This window comes from Gallus gallus, unplaced genomic scaffold (genome assembly GCF_016699485.2).
Source record: "Gallus gallus isolate bGalGal1 unplaced genomic scaffold, bGalGal1.mat.broiler.GRCg7b scaffold_62, whole genome shotgun sequence".
In the NCBI taxonomy this organism is placed as follows: Eukaryota; Metazoa; Chordata; class Aves; order Galliformes; family Phasianidae; genus Gallus; species Gallus gallus.
In genome coordinates, this window is record NW_024096014.1 from 1 (window position 1) to 21805 (window position 21805).

Genomic DNA, 21805 nt, shown 5'->3' on the forward strand with positions numbered 1-21805 from the left:
TCCCATTGGTCCAAAATGGCATTAAAAGGCCCCCAAAATGGCTTTAATTGGCAGCAAAATGTTATCAAAAGGCCCCAAAATGCCTCAAAAAGGCCCCAGAATGGCTCCAATTGGTCAAAAATGGCATCAAAAGGCCCCAAAATGGCATCAAAGGGCCCCAAAATGTGGTCATAGGGCCCGAAATGGGTAGAAATGGCCCCAAAATGGCGTCAGAGGGCCCCAAAATGGGTAAAAATTACCCCAAAATGGCGTCAGTCCCAAAATGGATTCAGTTGGCCCCAAAATGGCGTCAGAGGACCTCAAAATGGGTAAAAAAGGCCCCAAAATGCCTCAAAATGGCACCAAAATGGCGTCAGATGGCCCCAAAATGGGTAGAAATGGCCCCAGAATGGCGTCAAAAGGCCCCAAAATGGCGTCAGAGGGCCTCAAGATGGGTAAAAATGGCCCCAAAATGCCTCAAAATGGCACCAAAATGGATGAAAATGGCCCCAAAATGGGTAAAAATGACCCCAAAATGGGGTCAGAAGGTCCCAAAATGCCTCCAAATGGCCCCAAAATGCCTCAAAATGCCCCCAAACTGAGTCCCAAAATGCCCCCGCGTGGCCCCAAATTGGCCCTAAAAGGCCCCAATTGGCCCCAGAATGCCTGAAAACGGCCCCCAAATGCCCCAAAACGGCCCCAAAAGTGTCAACTGAGAGCCCAGACCCCAAAACCGCCCCATTTCACCCCGAAAACCCAAATCTGTGGGATTTCACCCCAAAATGAGTCCAGTCTTTCCTACAATGTGGTGCCGCCCCATAACCTCAGAGGACCCTACAAGGAGATCCAGATTGACCCATATCTGGCTGATTTCACCCCAAAACTGTGGGATTTCACCCCAAAACTACTCCAATCCCCCCCATAATTTGGTCCCCCCTCCACGGCCCCATAGGACCCCACAAGGAGGTGCGGATTGACCCAAATCCGGCTGATTTCACCCCAGAATGAGTCCAGTCCCCCCCATAATATGATGCTCCCCCAATTATCCCATAGGACCCCAAAAAGGAGGTCCGGATTGATCCAAATCCAGCTGATTTCACCCCAAAATGAGTCCAATCCCCCCCATAATGTGCTCCCCCCCCCCCCACGACCCCATAGGACCCCACAAGGAGGTCCCAATTGACCCAAATCCAACTGATTTCACCCCAAAATGAGTCCGATCCCCCCCATAATGTGGTCCCCTCCCCCACGACCCCATAGGACCCCACAAGGAAGTCCAGATTGACCCAAATCCGGCTGATTTCACCCCAAAACAGTGGAATTTCCCCCCAAAACCCCAAACCCAACCCATTTCACCCCAAGAACTGTGGGATTTCACCCCAAAATGAGTCCAATCCCCCCCATAATGTGCTGCCCCCCCCCCATGACCCCGTAGGACCCCACAAGGAGGTTCGGATTGACCCAAATCCAGCTGATTTCACCCCAAAATGAGTCCAATCCCCCCCATAATGTGCTGCCCCCCCCCATGACCCCATAGGACCCCACAAGGAGGTCCAGATTGACCCAAATCCGGCTGATTTCACCCCAAAACTGTGGGCTTTCACCCCAAAATGAGTCCAATCCCCCCCATAATGTGGTTCCCCCCCCCCCCATGACCCCATAGGACCCCAAAAGGAGGTCCCGATTGACCCAAATCCAGCTGATTTCACCCCAAAATGAGTCCAATCCCCCCCATAATGTGGTGTCCCCCCCATGACCCCATAGGACCCCAAAAGGAGGTCCAGATTGACCCAAATCCGGCTGATTTCACCCCAAAATGAGTCCAATCCCCCCCATAATGTGGTGTCCCCCCCCCATGACCCCATAGGACCCCACAAGGAGGTCCCAATTGACCCAAATGCAGCTGATTTCACCCCAAAATGAGTCCAACCCCCCCCATAATGTTGTGTCCCCCCCCATGACCCCATAGGACCCCATAAGGAGGTTCGGATTGACCCAAATCCGGCTGATTTCACCCCAAAACTGTGGGATTTCACCCCAAAATGAGTCCAATCCCCCCCATAATGTGGTTCCCCCCCCCCCCATGACCCCATAGGACCCCACAAGGAGGTCCGGATTGACCCAAATCTGGCTGATTTCACCCCAAAACTGTGGGATTTCACCCCAAAATGAGTCCAATCCCCCCCATAATGTGGTGTCCCCCCCATGACCCCATAGGACCCCACAAGGAGGTCCAGATTGACCCAAATCCGGCTGATTTCACCCCAAAATGAGTCCAACCCCCCCCATAATGTCGTGTCCCTGCCCATGACCCCGTAGGACCCCACAAGGAGGTCCAGATTGACCCAAATCCGGCTGATTTCACCCCAAAATGAGTCCAACCCCCCCCATAATGTGGTGTCCCCCCCCAAGACCCCGTAGGACCCCACAAGGAGGTCCGGATTGATCCAAATCCGGCTGATTTCGCCCCAAAAACTGTGCCCCCCCCCCCCATAGGTGCACCTGGTGGGCATCGACATCTTCACAGGGAAGAAGTACGAGGACATCTGCCCCTCCACCCACAACATGGACGTCCCCAACATCAAGCGCTGCGACTTCCAGGTGAGCCATAGTGATGGGGGGGGTTGCCATGGCAACGGGGGGGGGGGCTGGTTGCTATGGTAACTGGGGGGGGGGTCCCATCTTTGGGGGGTGGGGACCCCAATTGGTCCATCCCAGCATCAGTGCTGGGGCTGCCAGGTGAGCCGTAGTGATGGGGGGGGTTGCCATGGCAACGGGGGGGGGGGCTGGTTGCTATGGTAACTGGGGGGGGGGTCCCATCATTTGGGGGTGGGGGGATGGGAGCCCCATTGTGTCCCATGGACGTCCCCAACATTGAGCGCTGCGACTTCCAGGTGAGCCATAGTGATGGGGGGGGGGTTGCCATGGCAACGGGGGGGGCTGGTTGCTATGGTAACTGTGAGGGGGGGGGTCCCATTGTTTGGAGGGGGTCCCGTTATTTGGGGGTGGGGACCCCACTGTGTCCCATGGATGTGCTCAATGTTGGCACTGATGCTTCCAGGTGAGCTGTGGTGATGGAGGGGTTGCCATGGCAACGGGGGGGGCTGGTTGCTATGGTAACCATGGGGGGGGGGTGGTTCCCATCATTGGGGAGGGAACCCCATAGCAATGGGGGGGATGGCAGGGAGCTGGTTGCCACGGCAACTGAGGGTTGTCCCATAGTGATGAATGGGGGGTGGTTGCCACGGCAACTGAGGGTTGTCCCATAGCGATGAATGGGGGTGGTTGCCATGGCAACAGGAAGTTGCCCCATAGTGATGAATGGGGGGTGGTTACTATGGCAACCGGGGCTGTCCCATAGTGATGAATGGGGTGGTTCCCATGGCAACTGGGCTGTCTGGGTCTACCCCCTACTTATGGGTCCCACCCCACACTTATGGGTCCCAGCCTCCCCCCAACCCCCCCACCCCCACTTATGGCTCCACCCCCCACTTATGGGTCCCACCCCTCACTTATGGGTCGCACTCCAAACCCCTCCTTACCCCCCACATATGGCTCTGTCCCCCCACTTATGGGTCCCACCCCCTTCCCTGGCCCCCATTTATGGGTCCCACCCCCCATTTATGGGTCCCACCCCCCACCTATGGCTCCGCCCCCCCCCACTTATGGGTCCCACCCCCACTTATGGCTCTGCCCCCCACTTATGGGTCCCACCCCGTTCCTCGGCCCCCATTTCTGGGTCCCACCCCCACCTATGGGTCCCACCCCTCACCTATGGCTCCGCCCCCCCCCACTTATGGGTCCCACCCCCACTTACGGTTCCGCCCCCCACTTATGGGTCCCACCCTCTTCCCTGGCCCCCATTTATGGGTCCCACCCCCACCTATGGGTTCCACCCCTCACCTATGGCTCCGCCCCCCCTACTTATGGGTCCCACCCCCTCTTACGGTTCCGCCCCCCACTTATGGGTCTCACCCTCTTCCCTGGCCCCCATTTATGGGTCCCACCCCCCATTTATGGGTCCCACCCCCACCTATGGGTCCCACCCCTCACCTATGGCTCCGCCCCCCCCCACTTATGGGTCCACCCCCGATTTATGGCTCTGCCCCCCTCCACTTATGGCTCTGCCCCCCCACTTATGGGTCCGCCCCACTGTTCTCCCCACAGCTGATCGGGATCCAGGACGGCTTCCTGTCGCTGCTGCAGGACAGCGGGGAGGTGAGGGAGGATCTGCGGCTGCCCGAGGGGGAGCTGGGAAGGGAGATCGAGCAGAAGTACGACTGCGGGGAGGAGATCCTGGTACGGGGGGGGCAATAATGGGGGGGGGTCAAAAATGGGGGGGGTTGGGGGGCAGAAATGGGGGGGGTGGGGGGGATAAAGGGGATGGGGATGGGGGGAGGGGGAGCTGGGAAGGGAGATGGAGCTGAAATAGGACTGTGGGGAGGAGATCCTGGGATGGGGGGGGGGGGGCAGAAATTGGGAGGGGGTCAAAAATGGGGGGGGTTGGGGGGCAGAAATGGGGGGAGATGGGGGGAGGGGGAGGTGGGAAGGGAGATCGAGCAGAAGTTCGACTGCGGGGAGGAGATCCTGGGACGGGGGGGGGCAAATGGGGGGAGGGGGTCAAAAATGGGGGGGGTTGGGGGGCAGAAATGGGGGGAGATGGGGATGGGGATGGGGGGAGGGGGAGCTGGGAAGGGAGATGGAGCTGAAATAGGACTGTGGGGAGGAGATCCTGGGGGGGGGGGGCAAATCGGGGGGGCAGGGGGGGGGGAATGGGGGTGTGGGGGGGGTCAGAAATTGGGGGGGGGGCGGAAATGGGGGGGGTTGGGGGGCAGAAATGGGGGGGTGGGGGGGATAAGGGGGATGGGGATGGGGGGAGGGGGAGCTGGGAAGGGAGATGGAGCTGAAATAGGACTGTGGGGAGGAGATCCTGGGGGGGGGGGGAAATGGGGGGGTCAGAAATGGGGGGGGCAGAAATGGGGATGAGATACTGGGATTGGGGGGGGGGGGGGCAGAAATGGGGGGGGAGATCCTGGGATGGGGGGGGATCATATGGGGGGAGGTGGGGGGGGTAAATGTAGGGGTGGGGGGGTCCCTATGGGTCTCTGTGGGGCGCTGTGGGTCCCTATGGTGTTCTGTGGGTCTCTATGGGACGCTATGGGGCTCTATGCGGTGCTATGGGTCTCTATGGAGCACTGTGGGTCCCTATGGGGCTCTGTGGGTCTCCATGTGTTCCTATGGGTCCCTCTGGGTCTCTATGGGGCACTATGGATCTCTATGGGTCCCTATGGGGCACTGTGGGTCTCTGTGGGGCGCTGTGGGTCCCTGTGGGGCTCTATGGCACGCTACGGGGCACTATGGGTGTCTATGAGTCCCTATGGGACGTTATGGGTGTCTGTGGGGCTCTGTGGGTTTCTATGGGTCTCTATGGGGCGCTGTTGGTGTCTACGGGGCGCTGTGGGGCTCTCAGGGGGTCTCTGTGGGGCGCTATGGGTCTTTGTGGGTCCCTGTGGGGCACTATGGGTCCCTGTTGGGGCTCTGTGGGGCGCTATGGGTCTTTGTGAGTCCCTGTGGGGCGCTATGGGTCCCTATGGGGCGCTATGGGTCCCTGTGGGGCGCTATGGATCCCTATGGGGCGCTCTGGGTCCCTGTTGGGGCTCTGTGGGGCGCTATGGGTCTCTATGGGTCCCTGTGGGTCCCTGTGGGGCGCTATGGGGCGCTATGGGTCTGTGTGGCCCCACAGATCACGGTGCTGTCGGCGATGACTGAGGAGGCGGCCGTCGCCATCAAAGCCATGGCCAAGTGATGGGCTGCAGGTGGGACATGGGGGGCGGGGGGGGTCTGTGGGGCTGGGGAGGGTCTGTGGGGTGAGGGGATCTGTGGGGCTGGGGGGGAATCTGTGGGGTAGGGGGGGATCTGTGGGGTGGGGGGGTCTGTGGGGTGAGGGTTCTGTGGGGCTGGGGGGGTTTATGGGGTAGGGGGGATCTGTGGGGTGAGGGATTCGTAGGGCTGGGGGGGGTATCTGTGGGGCAGGGGGGGCTCTGTGGGTCTCTCTATGGGGCAGGGAGGGGATCTGGGTTTCTATGGGTCTCTATGGGGCAGTGGGGTCTCTGCGTCTGTGTGTCTCTCTATGGGGCAATGGGGTCTCTATGGGTCTCTCTGTGTCTCTCTATGGGGCAGTGGGGTCTCTATGGGTCTCTATGGGGCAGGGGGGTTCCTATGGGTCTCTCTATGGGGCAGTGGGGTCTCTATGGGTCTCTCTATGGGGCAGTAGGGTTTCTATGGGTCTCTATGGGGCAGTGGGGTCTCTATGGGTCTCTCTGTGGGTCTCTATGAAGCAATGGGGTCTCTATGGGTCTCTCTATGGGGCAGTGGGGTCTCTATGGGGTAATGGGGTCTCTATGGGTCTCTCTGTGGGTCTCTATGAAGCAATGGGGTCTCTATGGGTCTCTATGGGGCAGTGGGGTCTCTATGGGTCTCTGTGGGGCAATGGGATCTCTACGGGTCTCTCTGTGGGTCTCTATGAAGCAATGGGATATCTGTGGGTCTCTGTGGGGCAGTGGGGTCTCTCTGTGTCTCTCTATGGGGCAGCCCCCCAACTGCTCCCCCCCCCTTTTCCCCCTATAGGGCCGCGGACGCCGCGGGGCTCCGCCCCCCCCAACACTACAGCGGATTGGGGGGGAGGGGAGGGGGGGGGAGGGGCGGAGGGGGCGGGGCCACAGGGGAGTCCCGGCCCCGCCCACCCCCCTTTTAGCCCCGCCCACCCCCGGGGTTAAGCCCCGCCCCCCCTTTCCCTTTTCTCGCGAGGTTTTGAGGGAGTGAAGGGGGGGGGGAGGGGGGGGCGGGGCCGGGCCCCGTGGCCCCGCCCCCTTTTGGTTATCAACGAGCGCTGAAATAAAACCGGAAATGACTTTATTGGTGACGTCATCCACGGGGCGGGAGGCGGAGCGTGGGGGGGGGGGGGGGGAGGAGGGGGGAGGGGAAGAGTCCGGGCGGAAGTGACGTCATCGCCGGGGGGGCGGTTCCGGGTCCGGCGGAAGTGACGTCATCACTTGTGGTAGAAGCGCTGCCCCTGGGGGGGGTGGGGCAGGAACGGCGCGTGGCGGGCGGGGGGCGGAGCTCCGGGGGGGAACCCGGACTGAAGGGGGGGGGGGGGGGGGGGGGGAGGGGGAGCCGTAAGTGGGGGGCTGACCCATAAGTGGGGGGGTGGGACCCATATGGGGGGAGGGAGGGGGGTTTGGGACCCGTAAGGGGGGGGGCTGACCCATAAGTGGGGGGCTGGGACCCATAAGTAGGGGGGGAAGGGCGGTTGGGACCCTTAAGTGGGGGGTGTGGGGGGGGTTGGGGCCCATAAGTGGGGGGGGGGTGGGACCCATAAGTGGGGGGGTGGGGGGGGTTGGGACCCGTAAGTGAAGGGTGTGGGGGGGGTTGGGACCCATAAGTGTGGGGCAGACCCATAAGTGGTGGGGTGGGATCCATAAGTGGGGGGGGAGGGGGGTTTGGGACCCATAGATGTGGGGCAGACCCATAAGTGGGGGGGGTTGGGGCCCATAAGTGGGAGGGGTGGGGCTTTGGGACCTGTAGATGTGGGGCAGACCCATAAGTGGGGGCTGGGGGGGGGGTTGGGGCCCATAAGTGGGGGGTGGGGGGATTTGGGACCCATGGATGTGGGGCAGACCCATAAGTGGGGGGGGTGGGGGGGTTTTGGGACCCATAAGTGTGGGGCAGACCCGTAAGTGCAGGGGTGGGACCCATAAGTGGGGGGGGAGGGGGGGGTTGGGGACCCATAAGTATGGGGCAGACCCATAAGTGGGGGGTGTGGGGGGGATGGGACCCATAAGTGTGACCCACATCTATGGGGCAGGAGAACTCCCACCCCCCCAATACAGCCCAGCCCCACATCTGTGGGGCAGCCCCACACTCACCCCATGGGGCTGCTGCCCGCTGGCTCCGTGGGGCTGGAAACTCCCAGGTGAGGCGGGGCGGGCGTGGGGGAAGGGCAGCGCCCCCTAAGTGTGGGGCAGAAGGGGGAGATGTGGGGCTCTGCCCCATAGATCCACCTCACACCTCCCCCACCCCCCCATCCCGCCCCATAGATTCCCCCTCACCTTCCCCACGGTGGGCAGTGGGGCGCTGGGCAGCAGTTGGGTGTTGTGCAGCGCCTGTGGGGCAGAATGTGTGGGGCGGGGATGTGGGGGGGGGCGCTGTGGAGCACTATGGGGCAGCTACGGGGTGCTATGGGGCACTATGGGGCGCTATGGGGTGCTATGAGGCGTTATGGGATGCTATGGGACACTTATGGGGCAGCTATGGGGCGCTATGGGGCAGCTATGGGGCGCTATGGGGTGCTATGGGATGCCGTGGGGCACTTATGGGGCTCTATGGGGCACTATGGGGCAGCTATAGGGTGCTATTGGGTGCTGCGAGGCACTTACGGGGTTCTATGGGGCGCTGTGGGTCACTATGGGGTGCTGTGGGGCAGCTATGGGGCGCTATGGGGTGGGGTGTGGGATGGGAACGTGTGGGGTGGGACTCCCCCACCCTCCCCTGCCCCACAAGTGCCCCCAGGACCCCTCCCTGCCCCATAGACTCCCCCCACCCCACAGGTGCTCTCTCCAGCCCCATAGATTCCTCCCCCCACCCCATAGATGCCCCTCCGCCCCATAGATCCCCCTCCCAGCCCTATATATGCCCTCACCCAGCCCCACAGATCCCCCCCCACCCCATAGATGCCCCCAGACCCCTCCCCGCCCCACAGATGCCCTCTCCCCACCCCATAGATGCCCCCCCACCCCATAGATGCCCCCAGGGCCCCTCCCCCCCCCATAGATTCCCCATTTGTGCCCCCAAGTCCCCCCCCTGCCCCACAGATGCCCTCTCCTCACCCCATAGATGCCCCCTCAGCCCCATAGATGCCCCTACGGCCCCTCCCTGCCCCATAGATTCCCCACAAGTGCCCCAAAGTCCCTCCCCCGCCCCATAGATGCCCCCAGACCCCTCCCCGCCCCACAGATGCCCTCTCCCCTGCCCCATAAATGCCCCCCCCGCCCCATAGATGCCCCCAGACCCACGGCGTCGCTGAAGCCGGACTGCTGGTTGGCATGCTCCAGCTGCTTCTGCAGGGGGAGGCTGCTGCTGGGGGGAAGAAACCCTGCGGCCCCACAAGTGTGGGGCAGAGAGGGGCGTCAGTGGGGGGGGGGGCAATGCCATAGGTCACACTCAGCCCCATAAGTGGGGGTCAGCCCCATAAGTGGGGGGCAGAGAGGGGCGTCAGTGGGGGGGGCAGAGCCACACACGACACTCAGCCCCATAAGTGTGGGGTCAGTCCCGTAAGTGTGCGTCAGCCCCATAAGTGTGGGTCAGCCCCACTATCACGCCCCCCCATTAGGCTCCGCCCACACACACCCCCGAGGCCCCGCCCCCTTCAGGCTCCACCCCCACTGAGCACCAATCAGGAGCCACCCCTTTAGGCCCCGCCTCTTCCACGCAGACATCTCCCAAGCCACGCCCCTCCTTTAGGCCACGCCCCCATTAAAACCCCACCCCCTTTTAAGACCCCGCCCACCACACGAACCCAACCATGCTTCAAGCCACGCCCCCTTCAAGCCCCGCCCTCATTCAGACCACGCCCCATTTAGGCCACGCCCCATGTTAAACCCCGCCCGCGCTGACACTGCGTTCTTTAGGCCCCGCCCCCTTTAGGCCCCTCCCCCCTTCAAAGCTCCTCCCTCCTTCCAGCCACGCCTTTAGGCAGCGCCCCATTTAAGCCCCGCCCCCTTTCAGGCCCCGCCCCCTTGTTAGGCCCCGCCTTCCTTCAGACCGCACCTCCTTTAGGCCACGCCCCATGTTAAGCCCCGCCCTCCCTCAGGCCACGCCATTTAAGCCCCGCCCCCCTTTAGACCCCGCCGCATTTAAGCCCCGCCCCCCGTCACACCACGCCCCATTTAAGCCCCGCCCCTTGTTAGGCCCGCTCATTCAGACCACGCCCCCTTTAGACCCCGCCCCACAGCTAGCTCCGCCTTACTTCAGGCCACGCCCCATTTAAGCCCCGCCCTCCTTCAGACCACGCCCCCTTCAAAGCTCCGCCCTCCTTCAGAACACACCATTTAAGCCCCGCCCCCTTTCAGACCCCGCCGCATTTAAGCCCCGCCCTCCTTCAGGCCACGCCTCCTTTAGGCCCCACCCCATAGCAAGCTCTGCCCTCACGCCATGCCCCATATAGGCCCCGCCCTCCGTCAGACCACTCCCCATTTAAGCCCCGCCCCGTTTTAAGCCCCTCCCTCCTTCAGACCGCGCCCCCTTTGGGCCCCGCCCCACAGCAAGCTCCGCCCTCCCTCAGGCCACGCCCCCTTCAAAGCTCCGCCCTCCTTCCGGCCACGCCTTTAGGCCCCGCCCCATAGCAAGCCACGCCCCCACATAGCCCCTCCCTCCTTCAGGCCACGCCCCATATTAAGCCCCTCCCACATCAGCCATCCGTTCACAGGCCCCGCCCCCGTCAGGCCCCGCCCGCCCCCTATTAGGCTCCGCCCACCCCCTTTTAGGCCCCGCCCACCCCCTTTAAGGCTCCGCCCCTCACCGGTGGGTGCCGGGAAGGGGCCGTGGAGGCCGAAGGCGCCGCCCGGTGGCTGCTGGGGGAGGAACGGCAGCGCCGCGAAGGGGGCGGGGCCTGCGGGAAGGAGCCAATCAGAGAGCTCCGCATTGAGCGGGAGCCAATCGGAGAACTCCACGCCGAGCGGGAGCCAATCGGAGAGCTCCGCGGCGAGCGGGAGCCAATTGGAGAGCTCCGCCTTGAGTGGGAGCCAATCGGAGAGCTCCACTTTGAGTGGGAGCCAATCGGAGAGCTCTGCACTGAGTGGGAGCCAAAGAGCGCCCCACATCTCCACCCTCTGTGCCCCATAGAATCCCCCCAGCCCCATAGAGCCCCTCCTTCCCACCCCATAGACCCCCACAGCCCCACAGCTCCCCCCATTCCCCCCCCAGCCCCACATCTCAGCCCCAATCCCACCCCATAGAGCCCCCCCAACCCCACCTCTCCCCCCACATCTCCACCCAGCCCCACATCTCTCCCCAGGCCCCACATCTCCCCCCACCCAACTCCCCCCACCCCCCCATCTCCCCCCCCATCCCCCCCTCAGCCCCACATCTCCCCCCCATCCCCCACCTTCTTCCACATCTCCCCCCACCCCACATCTCCCCCCAATCCCCCCCCAGCCCCATATCTCCCCCCACATCTCCCCCCACCCCCATCTCCCCCCCGCCCCACATCTCCCCCCAGCCCCACATCTCCCCCCACCCCACATCCCTCCCCAGCCCCCATCTCCCCCCATCCCCCCCCACCCCCCAACCTCCCCCCATCCCCCCCCCCATCTCCCCCCCATCTCCCCCCCATCCATCCCCCCAACCCCACATCTCTCCCCAGGCCCCACATCTCCCCCCCAACCCCATCTTCCCCCCATCCTTCCCCCAGCCCCACATCTCCCCCCACCCCCCACCCCCCCATCCCCCCCCCCCCAGCCCCACACCTCCCCCATCTCCCCCCACCCCCACCACCACCCCACCCCCCCATCTCCCCCCAATCCCCCCCCAGCCCCACATCTCCCCCCACATCTCTCCCCACTCCCCCCCACCCCCCCCCAGCCCCACATCTCCCTCCACCCCCCACCCCCCCCCACCCCCCATCTCCCCCCATCCCCTCCAGCCCCACATCTCCCCCCACCCCCCAGCCCCCCCAGCCCCACATCTCTCCCCAGGCCCCACATCTCCCCCCCCACCCCCCATCCCCCCCCCAGCCCCACACCTCCCCCATCCGCCCCCCAGCCCCACATTCCCCCCCCCCCCCATTGCTCACCCCTCAGCTGTTGGGCTCCTCCGAACCCCCCCGGCTGTGCGGCCCCGAACTGATTCTGCCCCACAGCGAAGGGGCCGGGGGGGGCCGTCTGCGCCCCCTGGAACGGCTCCGCCCCAAAGGCCCCAAAGTGCCGCGTCTGGAGGGGGGGGGGAGCACTTAGGGGGCGCCCCACAAGTGGGAGGTGCCCCATAGATACAAGGGGACTCATGAAGGGGGGTACTTAGGGGGTGCCCCATAGATATGGGGGGACTCAGGAAGGGGGTACTTGGGGGGTGCCACATAGATATGGGGGGACTCGTAAAGGGGAACATTTGAGCGGCTGCCCCATAGATGTTGGGGGGCTCACTTGTGGGGCTGACCCATAGATGTGGGGGGGCCACTTGTGGGAAGCCCCATATATATGGGGGGACACATAGAATGGGGTACTTAGGGGGTACCCCATTGATATGGAGGGAGTCATGAAGGGGGATACTTAGGGGGTGACCCATAGATATGGGGGGACTCATAAAGGGGGGGGCACTTAGGGGGCGCCCCACAAGTGGGGGGTGCCCCATAGATACAAGGGACTCAGGAAGGGGGGTACTTAGGGGGTGCCCCATAGATATGGGGGGACCCACAGATGAGGGCACTTGGGGGGCACCCCATAGATACGGGGGGACTCATGAAGGGGGGTACTTAGGGGGTGCCCCACAAGTGGGGGTGCCCCATAGATACTGGGGGGACTCATAAAGGGGAACACTTGGGGGGCTGCCCCATAGATGCTGGGGGGGGGCACTTGTGGGGCTGACCCATAGCTGTGGGGGGGCCACTTGTGGAGCTGCCCCACAGATGTGAGAGGCCACTTGTGGGGCTGCCCCATAGATGTGAGAGGGGCCACTTGTGGGGCTGCCCCATAGATGTGGGGGGGGGCACTTGTGGGGCTGCCCCACAGATGTGGGGCGCACTGAACTCACGCTGATGACGGCGCCGTACATCTGCTTTCCCCGCTCCGTTCCCAGCAGAGTCCCCGCGCGGCCGTGACCCCCAGGGCTGCCTATGGGGCCAGACCCACAGCTGCCCCACAGCGCCCCATAGCTGCCCCATAGCGTCCCATAATGCCCCACAGCTGCCCCATAGCACTCCATAGCTGCCCCACAGAGCACCACAGCGCCCCATAGCTGCCCTTTAGAGCCCCACAGCGCCCCATAGCGACCCACAGCGCCCCATAGCTGCCCCATAGTGCCCCATAGAGCCCCACAGTGCCCCATAGAGCCTCACAGCTGCCCCACAGTGCCCCACAGTGCCCCATAGCTGCCCCATAGCGTCCCATAATGCCCCACAGCTGCCCCATAGCACCCCATAGCACCCCATAACCACCCCATAGCACCCCATAACCACCCCATAGCCACCCATAACATCCCATAGCACCCCATAGCCACCCCCCCAGCGCCCCATAGCGCCCCCCAGCGCCTTAAGCCACCCCATAACACCCCATAGTGCCCCATAACCACCCCCCAGCACCCCATAGCCACCCCCCCCAGCGCCCCATAGCCACCCCATAGTGCCCCATAGCCACTCCCCCCCCAGCGCCCCATAGCCACTTCCCCCAGCGCCACATAGCGCCCCATAGCCACCCCATAACACCCCATAGTGCCCCATAACCACCCCCCCAGCGCCCCATAGCCCCCCCCCAGCGCCCCATAGCCCCCCCCACCCAGCGCCCCATAGCGCCCCATAGCGCACCCTGCATGTTGAGGACGTGCCCCCCGCTGTGCACCAATCCCTGCTGGTAGGCGGCGGCCGTCAGCGTGGTCAGGTCGCTGTGGGGCAGAACGGGGGGGGGGGGATGTGTGGGGCACGACGGGGGCAGGGACCGCCCCATAGAGCCCCTAAGTCAGCCCTGCCCCACAAGTGAGCCCAGCCCCACAAGTGCCCCCCACCCCTCCCAGCCCCACAAGTGCTCCCAGCCCCACATCTACCCAATACATCCAATCCCCACAAGTGCTCCCCACCCCTCCCAGCCCCACAAGTGCCCCCCGCCCCACAGCTGCCCCCCAGCCCCACAGCTGCCCCACAACCCACACCTCATCCACAGCCCCACAAGTGCCCCCAGCCCCACAGCTGCCCCCCAGCCCCACAGCTGCCCCCCACCCCTCCCAGCCCCACAGCTGCCCCCCACCTCTCCCAGCCCCACAAGTGCTCCCAGCCCCACAGCTGCCCTCCACCCCTCCCAACCCCACAGCTGCCCAGCCCAAGTGCTCCCAGCCCCACAGCTGCCCCACAGCACCCTGCATCTCCAGCCCCACAAGTGCCCCCATCCCACCCCCTCAACCCCACAGCTGCCCCCCACCGCTCCCAACCCCAAAGCTGCCCCCCACCCCTCCCAGCCCCACAGCTGCCTCCCACCCCTCCCAGCCCCACAAGTGCCCTCCGCCCCACAGCTGCCCCCCACCCCTCCCAGCCCCACAAGTGCCCCCCACCCCTCCCAGCCCCACAAGTGCTCCCAGCCCCACAGCTGCCCCCCACCCCTCCCAGCCCCACAGCTGCCCTCCACCCCTCCCAGCCCCACAAGTGCTCCCAGCCCCACAGCTGCCTCCCAGCCCTCCCAGCCCCACAAGTGCCCCCCACCCCTCCCAGCCCCACAAGTGCCCCCCGCCCCACAGCTGCCCCCCACCCCTCCCAGCCCCACAGCTGCCCTCCACCCCTCCCAGCCCCACAAGTGCCCCCCACCCCTCCCAGCCCCACAAGTGCTCCCAGCCCCACAGCTGCCCCGAGACCCACAAGTGCCTCCCGCCCCACATCTACCCAATACATCCAATCCCCACAAGTGCCCCCCATTCCTCCCAGCCCCACAAGTGCTCCCAGCCCCACAGCTGCCCCCCACCCCTCCCAGCCCCACAGCTGCCCCCCACCCCTCCCAGCCCCACAGCTGCCTCCCACCCCTCCCAGCCCCACAAGTGCCCTCCACCCCACAGCTGCCCCGAGACCCACAAGTGCCCCCCGCCCCATATCTACCCAATACATCCAATCCCCACAAGTGCTCCCCACCCCTCCCAGCCCCACAAGTGCCCCCCGCCCCACAGCTGCCCCCCAGCCCCACAGCTCCCCCACACCCCACACCTCATCCACAGCCCCACAAGTGCCCCCTGCCCCACATCTACCCAATACATCCGATCCCCACAAGTGCCCCCCACCCCTCCCAGCCCCACAAGTGCCCCCAGCCCCACAGCTGCCCCACAGCACCCTGCATCTCCAGCCCCACAAGTGTCCCCATCCCATCCCCTCAACCCCACAGCTGCCCCCCGCCCCACAGCTGCCCCCCACCCCTCCCAGCCCCACAGCTGCCTCCCACCCCTCCCAGCCCCACAAGTGCTCCCAGCCCCACAGCTGCCCCCCACCCCTCCCAGCCCCACAGCTGCCCTCCACCCCTCCCAGCCCCACAAGTGCTCCCAGCCCCACAGCTGCCACCCACCCCTCCCAGCCCCACAAGTGCCCCCCACCCCTCCCAGCCCCACAAGTGCTCCCAGCCCCACAGCTGCCCCGAGACCCACAAGTGCCTCCCGCCCCACATCTACCCAATACATCCAATCCCCACAAGTGCCCCCCATTCCTCCCAGCCCCACAAGTGCCCCCCGCCCCACAGCTGCCCCCCAGCAGCCCCACCTCTGCTCTTTGCGGCGCCGCTTCTCCTCCTCGTGCAGCACTTTCTTCAGCTGCAGGAACAGCTGATGCTTCTCGTCCTGCAGCGCCGCCAGCCGCTCCTGCAGCTTCTGCAGCTGGGGGGCACACGGGACGATGTGGGGCAGCTGTGGGGCTGGGGTGTGGGCTGCTGTGGGGCAGCTGTGGGGCTGGGGTGTGGGCTGCTGTGGGCAGCTGTGGGGCAGCTGTGGGGCTGGGGGTGTGGGCAGCTGTGGGGCAGCTGTGGGGCACTGTGGGGCTGAAGGTGTGGGGTGCTGTGGGGCAGCTGTGGGGCTGGGGGTGTGGGGTGCTGTGGGGCAGCTGTGGGGCAGCTGTGGGGCTGGGGGTGTGGGCAGCTGTGGGGCTGGAGGTGTGGGGTGCTGTGGGGCAGTTGGGCGCTGTGTGGCTGGGGGTGTGAGCTGCTGAGGGGCAGCTGTGGGGCTGGGGGTGTGGGGTGCTGTGGGGCAGCTATGGGGTGCTGTGGGGCTGGGGAGGTGGGCTGCTGTGGGGCAGCTGTGGGGCAGCTGTGGGGCTGGAGGTGTGGGGTGCTGTGGGGCAGCTGTGGGGCAGCTGTGGGGCTGGAGGTGTGGGGTGCTGTGGAGCAGCTATGGGGTAGCTATGGGGCAGCTATGGGACTGGGGATGTGGGGTGCTGTGGGGCAGCTGTGGGGCTGAAGGTGTGGGGTGCTGTGGGGCAGCTATGGGGTGCTGTGGGGCTGGGGAGGTGGGCTGCTGTGGGGCAGCTATGGGGTGCTGTGGGGCTGGGGAGGTGGGCTGTTGTGGGGCAGCTGTGGGGCAGCTATGGGGCTGGAGGTGTGGGGTGCTGTGGAGCAGCTATGGGGTGCTGGGGGGCAGCTATGGGGCAGCTGTGGGGCTGGGGAGGTGGGCTGCTGAGGGGCAGCTGTGGGGCAGCTGTGGGGCTGGAGGTGTGGGGTGCTGTGGAGCAGCTATGGGGCAGCTATGGGGCTGGGGGTGTGGGGTGCTGTGGGGCAGCTGTGGGGCTGGCGAGGTGGGTTGCTGTGGGGCAGCTATGGGGCGCTGTGGGGATGGGGGTTTGGGGTGCTGTGGGGCAGTTGTGGAGCTGGGGGTGCAGGGTGCTATGGGGCAGCTATGGGGCAGCTGTGGGGCAGCTGTGGGGCTGGGGGTGTGGGGTGCTGTGGGGCAGCTATGGGGCAGCTGTGGGGCTGGGGTGTGGGCTGCTGTGGGGCACCTGTGGGGCACCTGTGGGGCTGAAGGTGTGGGGTGCTGTGGGGCTGCTATGGGGTAGCCATGGGGCAGCTGTGGGGCAGCTATGGGGCTGGGGATGTGGGGTGCTGTGGGGCAGCTGTGGGGCTGAAGGTGTGCGGTGCTGTGGGGCAGCTATGGGGTGCTGTGGGGCTGGGGAGGTGGGCTGCTGAGGGGTAGCTGTGGGGCTGGGGTGTGGGCAGCTGTGGGGCAGCTGTGACCCCGTGCCCCTTGTCCCCTGACTCCATAACCCCCTGACCCCATAGCCCTAGTCCCCCGATCCCATAACCCCATAACCCCGCTGACCCACGACCCCATAACCCCCACGACCCCACACCACCGTTGACCCCATAACCCCCGTCCCCACACCCCTTAACCCCCCCGACCCCACACCACCCTTGACCCTGACCCTGTGACCCTTGACCCCTGACCCCATAACCCCCCAACCCCATAACCCCCCCTGTCCCCACACCCCATAACCCCCATGACCCCATGCCACCCTGACCCCGTGACCCTTGTCCTCTGACCCTAGAACCCCGCTGACCCACGACCCCACACCAGCCCTGACTCCGTGCCCTTTGACCCCATCACCCCATAGCCCCCCAACCCCCCAACCCCATAAACCCAGACCCCTGACCCCATAACCCCACACCACCCCTGACCCTGTGCCCCTTGACCCCGTGCCCTTTGACCCCATGACCCCATAGCCCCCCAACCCCCCGACCCGACAACCCCACTGATCCCCGACCCCACACCAGCCTCGACCCCGTGCCCTTTGACCCCTGACCCCATAGCCCCCCAACCCCCCGCCCCCATAACCCCACTGACCCACAACCCCATAACCGCACACCAGCCCTGACCCCGTGCCCTTTGACCCCTGACCCCATAGCCCCCTGACCCCACAACCCCCGAACCCCATAACCCTGACCCCATAACCCCGCTGACCCCCGACCCCATAACCCCACACCAGCCCTGACCCCGAGCCCCTTGACCCCATAGCCCCTTGACCCCATAGCCCCCCAACCCCACGACCCCATAACCCCACTGACCCACGGCCCCACGCCAGCCCTGACCCCGTGCCCTTTGACCCCGTGCCCTTTGACCCAGTGCCCCCGACCCCATAAACCCACTGACCCACAACCCCATAACCCCATACCAGCCCTGACCCCGTGCCCTTTGACCCCGTGTCCCCTACCCCATAACCCCACCGACCCCCGACCCCACACCAGCCCTGACCCTGTGCCCTTTGACCCCATGACTCCATAACCCCACACCAGCCCAGACCCCGTGCCCTTTGACCCCATGACCCCATAACCCCACACCAGCCCTGACCCTGTGCCCCTTGACCCCGTGCCCCCTGACCCCGTGCCCTTTGACCCCATGACCCCGACCCCATAACCCCACACCAGCCCTGATCCCGTGCCCTTTGACCCCGTGCCCTTTGACCCCATGACCCCGACCTGCTCCCGCGTCTCCTCCAGCGACATCCGCTCCTCCATCTCCTTCCTGCGCCGCCGCTCCTGCTCCTCCCGCAGCTTCTGCTCCATCATCTTATCCACCTCCTCCTCCTCTGCCACACCCCAAAATCACCCCCAATCACCCCAAATAGGGACAAACCGACCCAAAATGACCCCAAATAGGGATAAAACGCCCCAAAATGACCCCAAGTGGCCCCAAAATGGACCCCAAATGGCCCCAAACCGCAGCTTCTGCTCCATCATCTTATCCACCTCCTCCTCCTCTGCCACACCCCAAAATCACCCCCAATCACCCCAAATAGGGACAAACCGACCCAAAATGACCCCAAATAGGGATAAAACGCCCCAAAATGACCCCAAGTGGCCCCAAAATGGACCCCAAATGGCCCCAAACCGCAGCTTCTGCTCCATCATCTTATCCACCTCCTCCTCCTCTGCCACACCCCAAAATCACCCCCAATCACCCCAAATAGGGACAAACCGACCCAAAATGACCCCAAATAGGGATAAAACGCCCCAAAATGACCCCAAGTGGCCCCAAAATGGACCCCAAATGGCCCCAAACCGCAGCTTCTGCTCCATCATCTTATCCACCTCCTCCTCCTCTGCCACACCCCAAAATCACCCCCAATCACCCCAAATAGGGACAAACCGACCCAAAATGACCCCAAATAGGGACAAACCGACCCAAAATGACCCCAAATGGACATAAAGGGCCCCAAAATGGACCCCAAATGGCCCCAAACCGCAGCTTCTGCTCCATCATCTTATCCACCTCCTCCTCCTCTGCCACACCCCAAAACCACCCCAAAATCACCCCAAATAGGGACAAACCGACCCAAAATGACCCCAAATGGCCCCAAAAGGCCCCAGAATGGACCCCAAATGGCCCCAAAATGGACCCCAAATGGCCCCAAACCGCAGCTTCTGCTCCATCATCTTATCCACCTCCTCCTCCTCTGCCACACCCCAAAATCACCCCCAATCACCCCAAATAGGGACAAACCGACCCAAAATGACCCCAAATAGGGACAAACCGACCCAAAATGACCCCAAATAGGGAAAAACCGACCCCAAATGACCCCAAATGGCCCCAAAATGGACCCCAAATGGCCCCAAACCGCCGCTCCTGCTCCATCATCTTATCCACCTCCTCCTCCTCTGCCACACCCCAAAATCACGCCAAAATCACCCCAAATAGGGACAAACCGACCCAAAATGACCCCAAATAGGGACAAAATGCCCCTAAATGACCCCAAATGGCCCCAAAAGGCCACAAAATGGACCCCAAATGGACCCCGAATGGACACAAGATAGACAGAAACCACCCCCAAATGGCCCCAAATCACCCCAAAATGACCCCAAGAAGACCCAAAATAACCCCAAAAAGACCTGAAATAACCCCCAAATGACCCCAAATAGGGACAAACCACCCCAAAATGACCCCAAAAGGCCACAAAATGGACCCCAAATGACCCCAAACTGTCCCTCCTGCTCCTCCCGCAGCTTCTGCTCCATCATCTTATCCACCTCCTCCTCCTCTGCCACACCCCAAAATCACCCCAAAATCACCCCAAATAGGGACAAACCAACCCAAAATGACCCCAAATAGGGATAAAACGCCCCAAAATGACCCCAAGTGGCCCCAAAATGGACCCCAAATGGCCCCAAACCGCCGCTCCTGCTCCATCATCTTATCCACCTCCTCCTCCTTTGCGACACCCCAAAATCACCCCAAATCACCCCAAATAGGGAAAAACCGACCCAAAATGACCCCAAATAGGGACAAACTGCCCCAAAATGACCCCAAATGGCCCCAAAAGGCCTCAAAATGGACCCCATTTGGACCCAAGTTGGACATAAACCACCCCCAAATAGATGCAAAATGGACTCAAACCACCACAAAATGGCCCCAAATTGCCCCTAAATGACCCCAAAAAGACCCAAAATAACCCCAAAAAGACCTGAAATAACCCCCAAATGACCCCAAATAGGGACAATCCGCCCCAAAATGACCCCAAACGGCCCTAAAAGGCCACAAAATGGACCCCAAATGGACCCCGAATGGACACAAGTTGGACAGAAACCACCCCCAAATGGACGCAAAATGGACCCAAACCACCCCAAAACGGCCCCAAATCACCCCAAAATGACACCAAAAGGGGAGAATCGGCCCCAAAATGACCCCAAAAGGGGACAATCGGCCCCAAAATGACCCCAAATGGGCACAAACCGCCCCAAAATGAACACAAAGGGCCTAAAAAATGGATAGAATGGGCCCCAAAATGCCCCAAAATGGCATAGGCCTCGTTGCCATGGAGACGCCCCCACTTTACCTCAGGCCCCATAGACCCCATAGGTCCCATAGGCCCTATAGGCCCCATAACCACGGAGACACCCCCACTTTGCCTCAGCCCCCACAGACCCCATAGACCCCATAGGCCCCATAAGCTCTATAGACCCCATAGGCCTCCTTGCCATGGTGACGCCCCCATAGGCCTCGTTGCCATGGAGATGCCCCCACTTCCCCTCTGCCCCCATAGGCCCTATAGGCCCCGTTGCCATGGTGACGCCCCCACTTCGCCTCTGCCCCCATAGGTCCTATAGGCCCCATTGCCATGGCGACACCCCCACTTCGCCTCAGCCCCCATAGGCCCCATATGCTCTATAGACCCCATAGGCCTCGTTGCCATGGAGACGCCCCCACTTCACCTCAGCCCCCATAGGCCCTATAGGCCCCATAGGCCCCGTTGCCATGGTGACGCTCCCCACATTGCTCCCCCCCGCAAAGGCCCCATATGCCTCGTTGCCATGGCAACACCCCCCACTTCGCCGCATCCCCCATAGGCCCCATAGGCCTTATAGGCCCCATAGGCCCCGAACCCCCATAGCAGGCCCTGGGCCCCGTTGCCATGGAGATGCACACCCACTTCGCCATCTCCCCATAGGCCCCATAGGCGCTGTTGCCATGGCGACACCCACACTTCGCTCCAGCCCCCATAGGCCTCATAGGCCCCATAGGCCTCGTTGCCATGGAGACGTCCCCCGATTCATCCCAATCCCCCATAGGCCCCATAGCCCTCATTGCCATGGCAACGTCCCCACTTCGCCTCAGCCCCCATAGGCCCCGTAGGCCCCGTAGGCCCCATAGGCCCCGTTGCCATGGAGACTCCGCCCCGGTCTCCATGGCGACGCCCCGCACGGCCCCCCCCCCTCTCACCCTGCCGCTTCCGCTCGCGCTCCATCATCACGTGGCGGTGCAGCGCCCTCGCCATGGCCGAGGAGAGCTTCGGCCGCTCCAGCAGCGCCGGCATCTTGGCGCGGCTCGGCCGGAAGTGCCGCTGGATTAGCACTTCCTCTTCCGCTTTCCAGCTCTCGACCCACCGCTTCCGGTAGTGAAGTGGGCGGGCTCCAGACTGGAATGAGACACTTCCGGTCCGGCGGACCGGGCTTTCGGTTCCCAGAAGGCGACTTTTAGTGCGGAAAAGGCGACTTTTGGTCATTAAGTGCTGAGTTACGGTTTGCGGGGTGGGGGAGGGGGGACGGGTAACGGTCTGAGGGGTCAACTTCCGGCCCCGTGGATCCGACTTCCGGTCTACCGGGAGTAAAAACCCTCTTCT

At 63.7% G+C, this 21805-nt stretch overlaps 2 protein-coding genes across 6 annotated transcripts; one reads left to right on the forward strand and one right to left on the reverse strand.

Moving 5' to 3' along the window:
• Positions 1–2475: 2475 nt before the first annotated feature.
• Positions 2476–6894, forward strand: EIF5A (eukaryotic translation initiation factor 5A-1-like; the record flags this gene model as incomplete). The annotated part of the gene is given in 4 exon segments (NM_001397004.1): positions 2476–2580; positions 4147–4278; positions 5723–5795; positions 6607–6894. Coding segments are annotated over 3 exon segments (300 nt in total), but the record flags the coding sequence as incomplete, so codon positions are not given.
• GPS2 (G protein pathway suppressor 2) lies at positions 6875–21525 on the reverse strand. 5 transcript variants are annotated; one of them, XM_040657209.2, is made up of 11 exons: positions 21406–21525; positions 18168–18277; positions 15470–15576; positions 13550–13626; positions 12781–12860; positions 11828–11963; positions 10556–10645; positions 9051–9130; positions 8088–8141; positions 7905–7988; positions 6875–7117 (listed from the first exon to the last, which is right to left on the reverse strand). In XM_040657209.2, exons 1-11 carry the CDS (start codon positions 21497–21499, stop codon positions 7028–7030), a joined length of 1002 nt encoding a protein of 333 aa, XP_040513143.2. In that variant the 5' UTR covers positions 21500–21525; the 3' UTR covers positions 6875–7027. The 5 variants fall into 5 exon arrangements, with proteins under 5 accessions (XP_040513143.2, XP_040513145.2, XP_040513146.2 ...); XM_040657211.2 differs by having other exon boundaries at positions 6875–7051; positions 15470–15582; NM_001396672.1 differs by having other exon boundaries at positions 6894–7117; positions 15470–15582; positions 21406–21514.
• Positions 21526–21805: the final 280 nt, after the last annotated feature.

Bases quoted from the DNA above. Each gene is read 5' to 3' on its own strand.
- GPS2 (NM_001396672.1), bottom strand. From the start codon at position 21,499: ATGCCGGCGCTGCTGGAGCGGCCGAAGCTCTCCTCGGCCATGGCGAGG. The intron at 18,278-21,405 runs GTGAGAGGGGGG...GGGGTGTGGCAG, and splicing joins GCGCGAGCGGAAGCGGCAGG to AGGAGGAGGAGGTGGATAAG. The intron at 13,627-15,469 runs GTGGGGCTGCTG...TCTGCCCCACAG, and splicing joins CGGCGCCGCAAAGAGCAGAG to CGACCTGACCACGCTGACGG.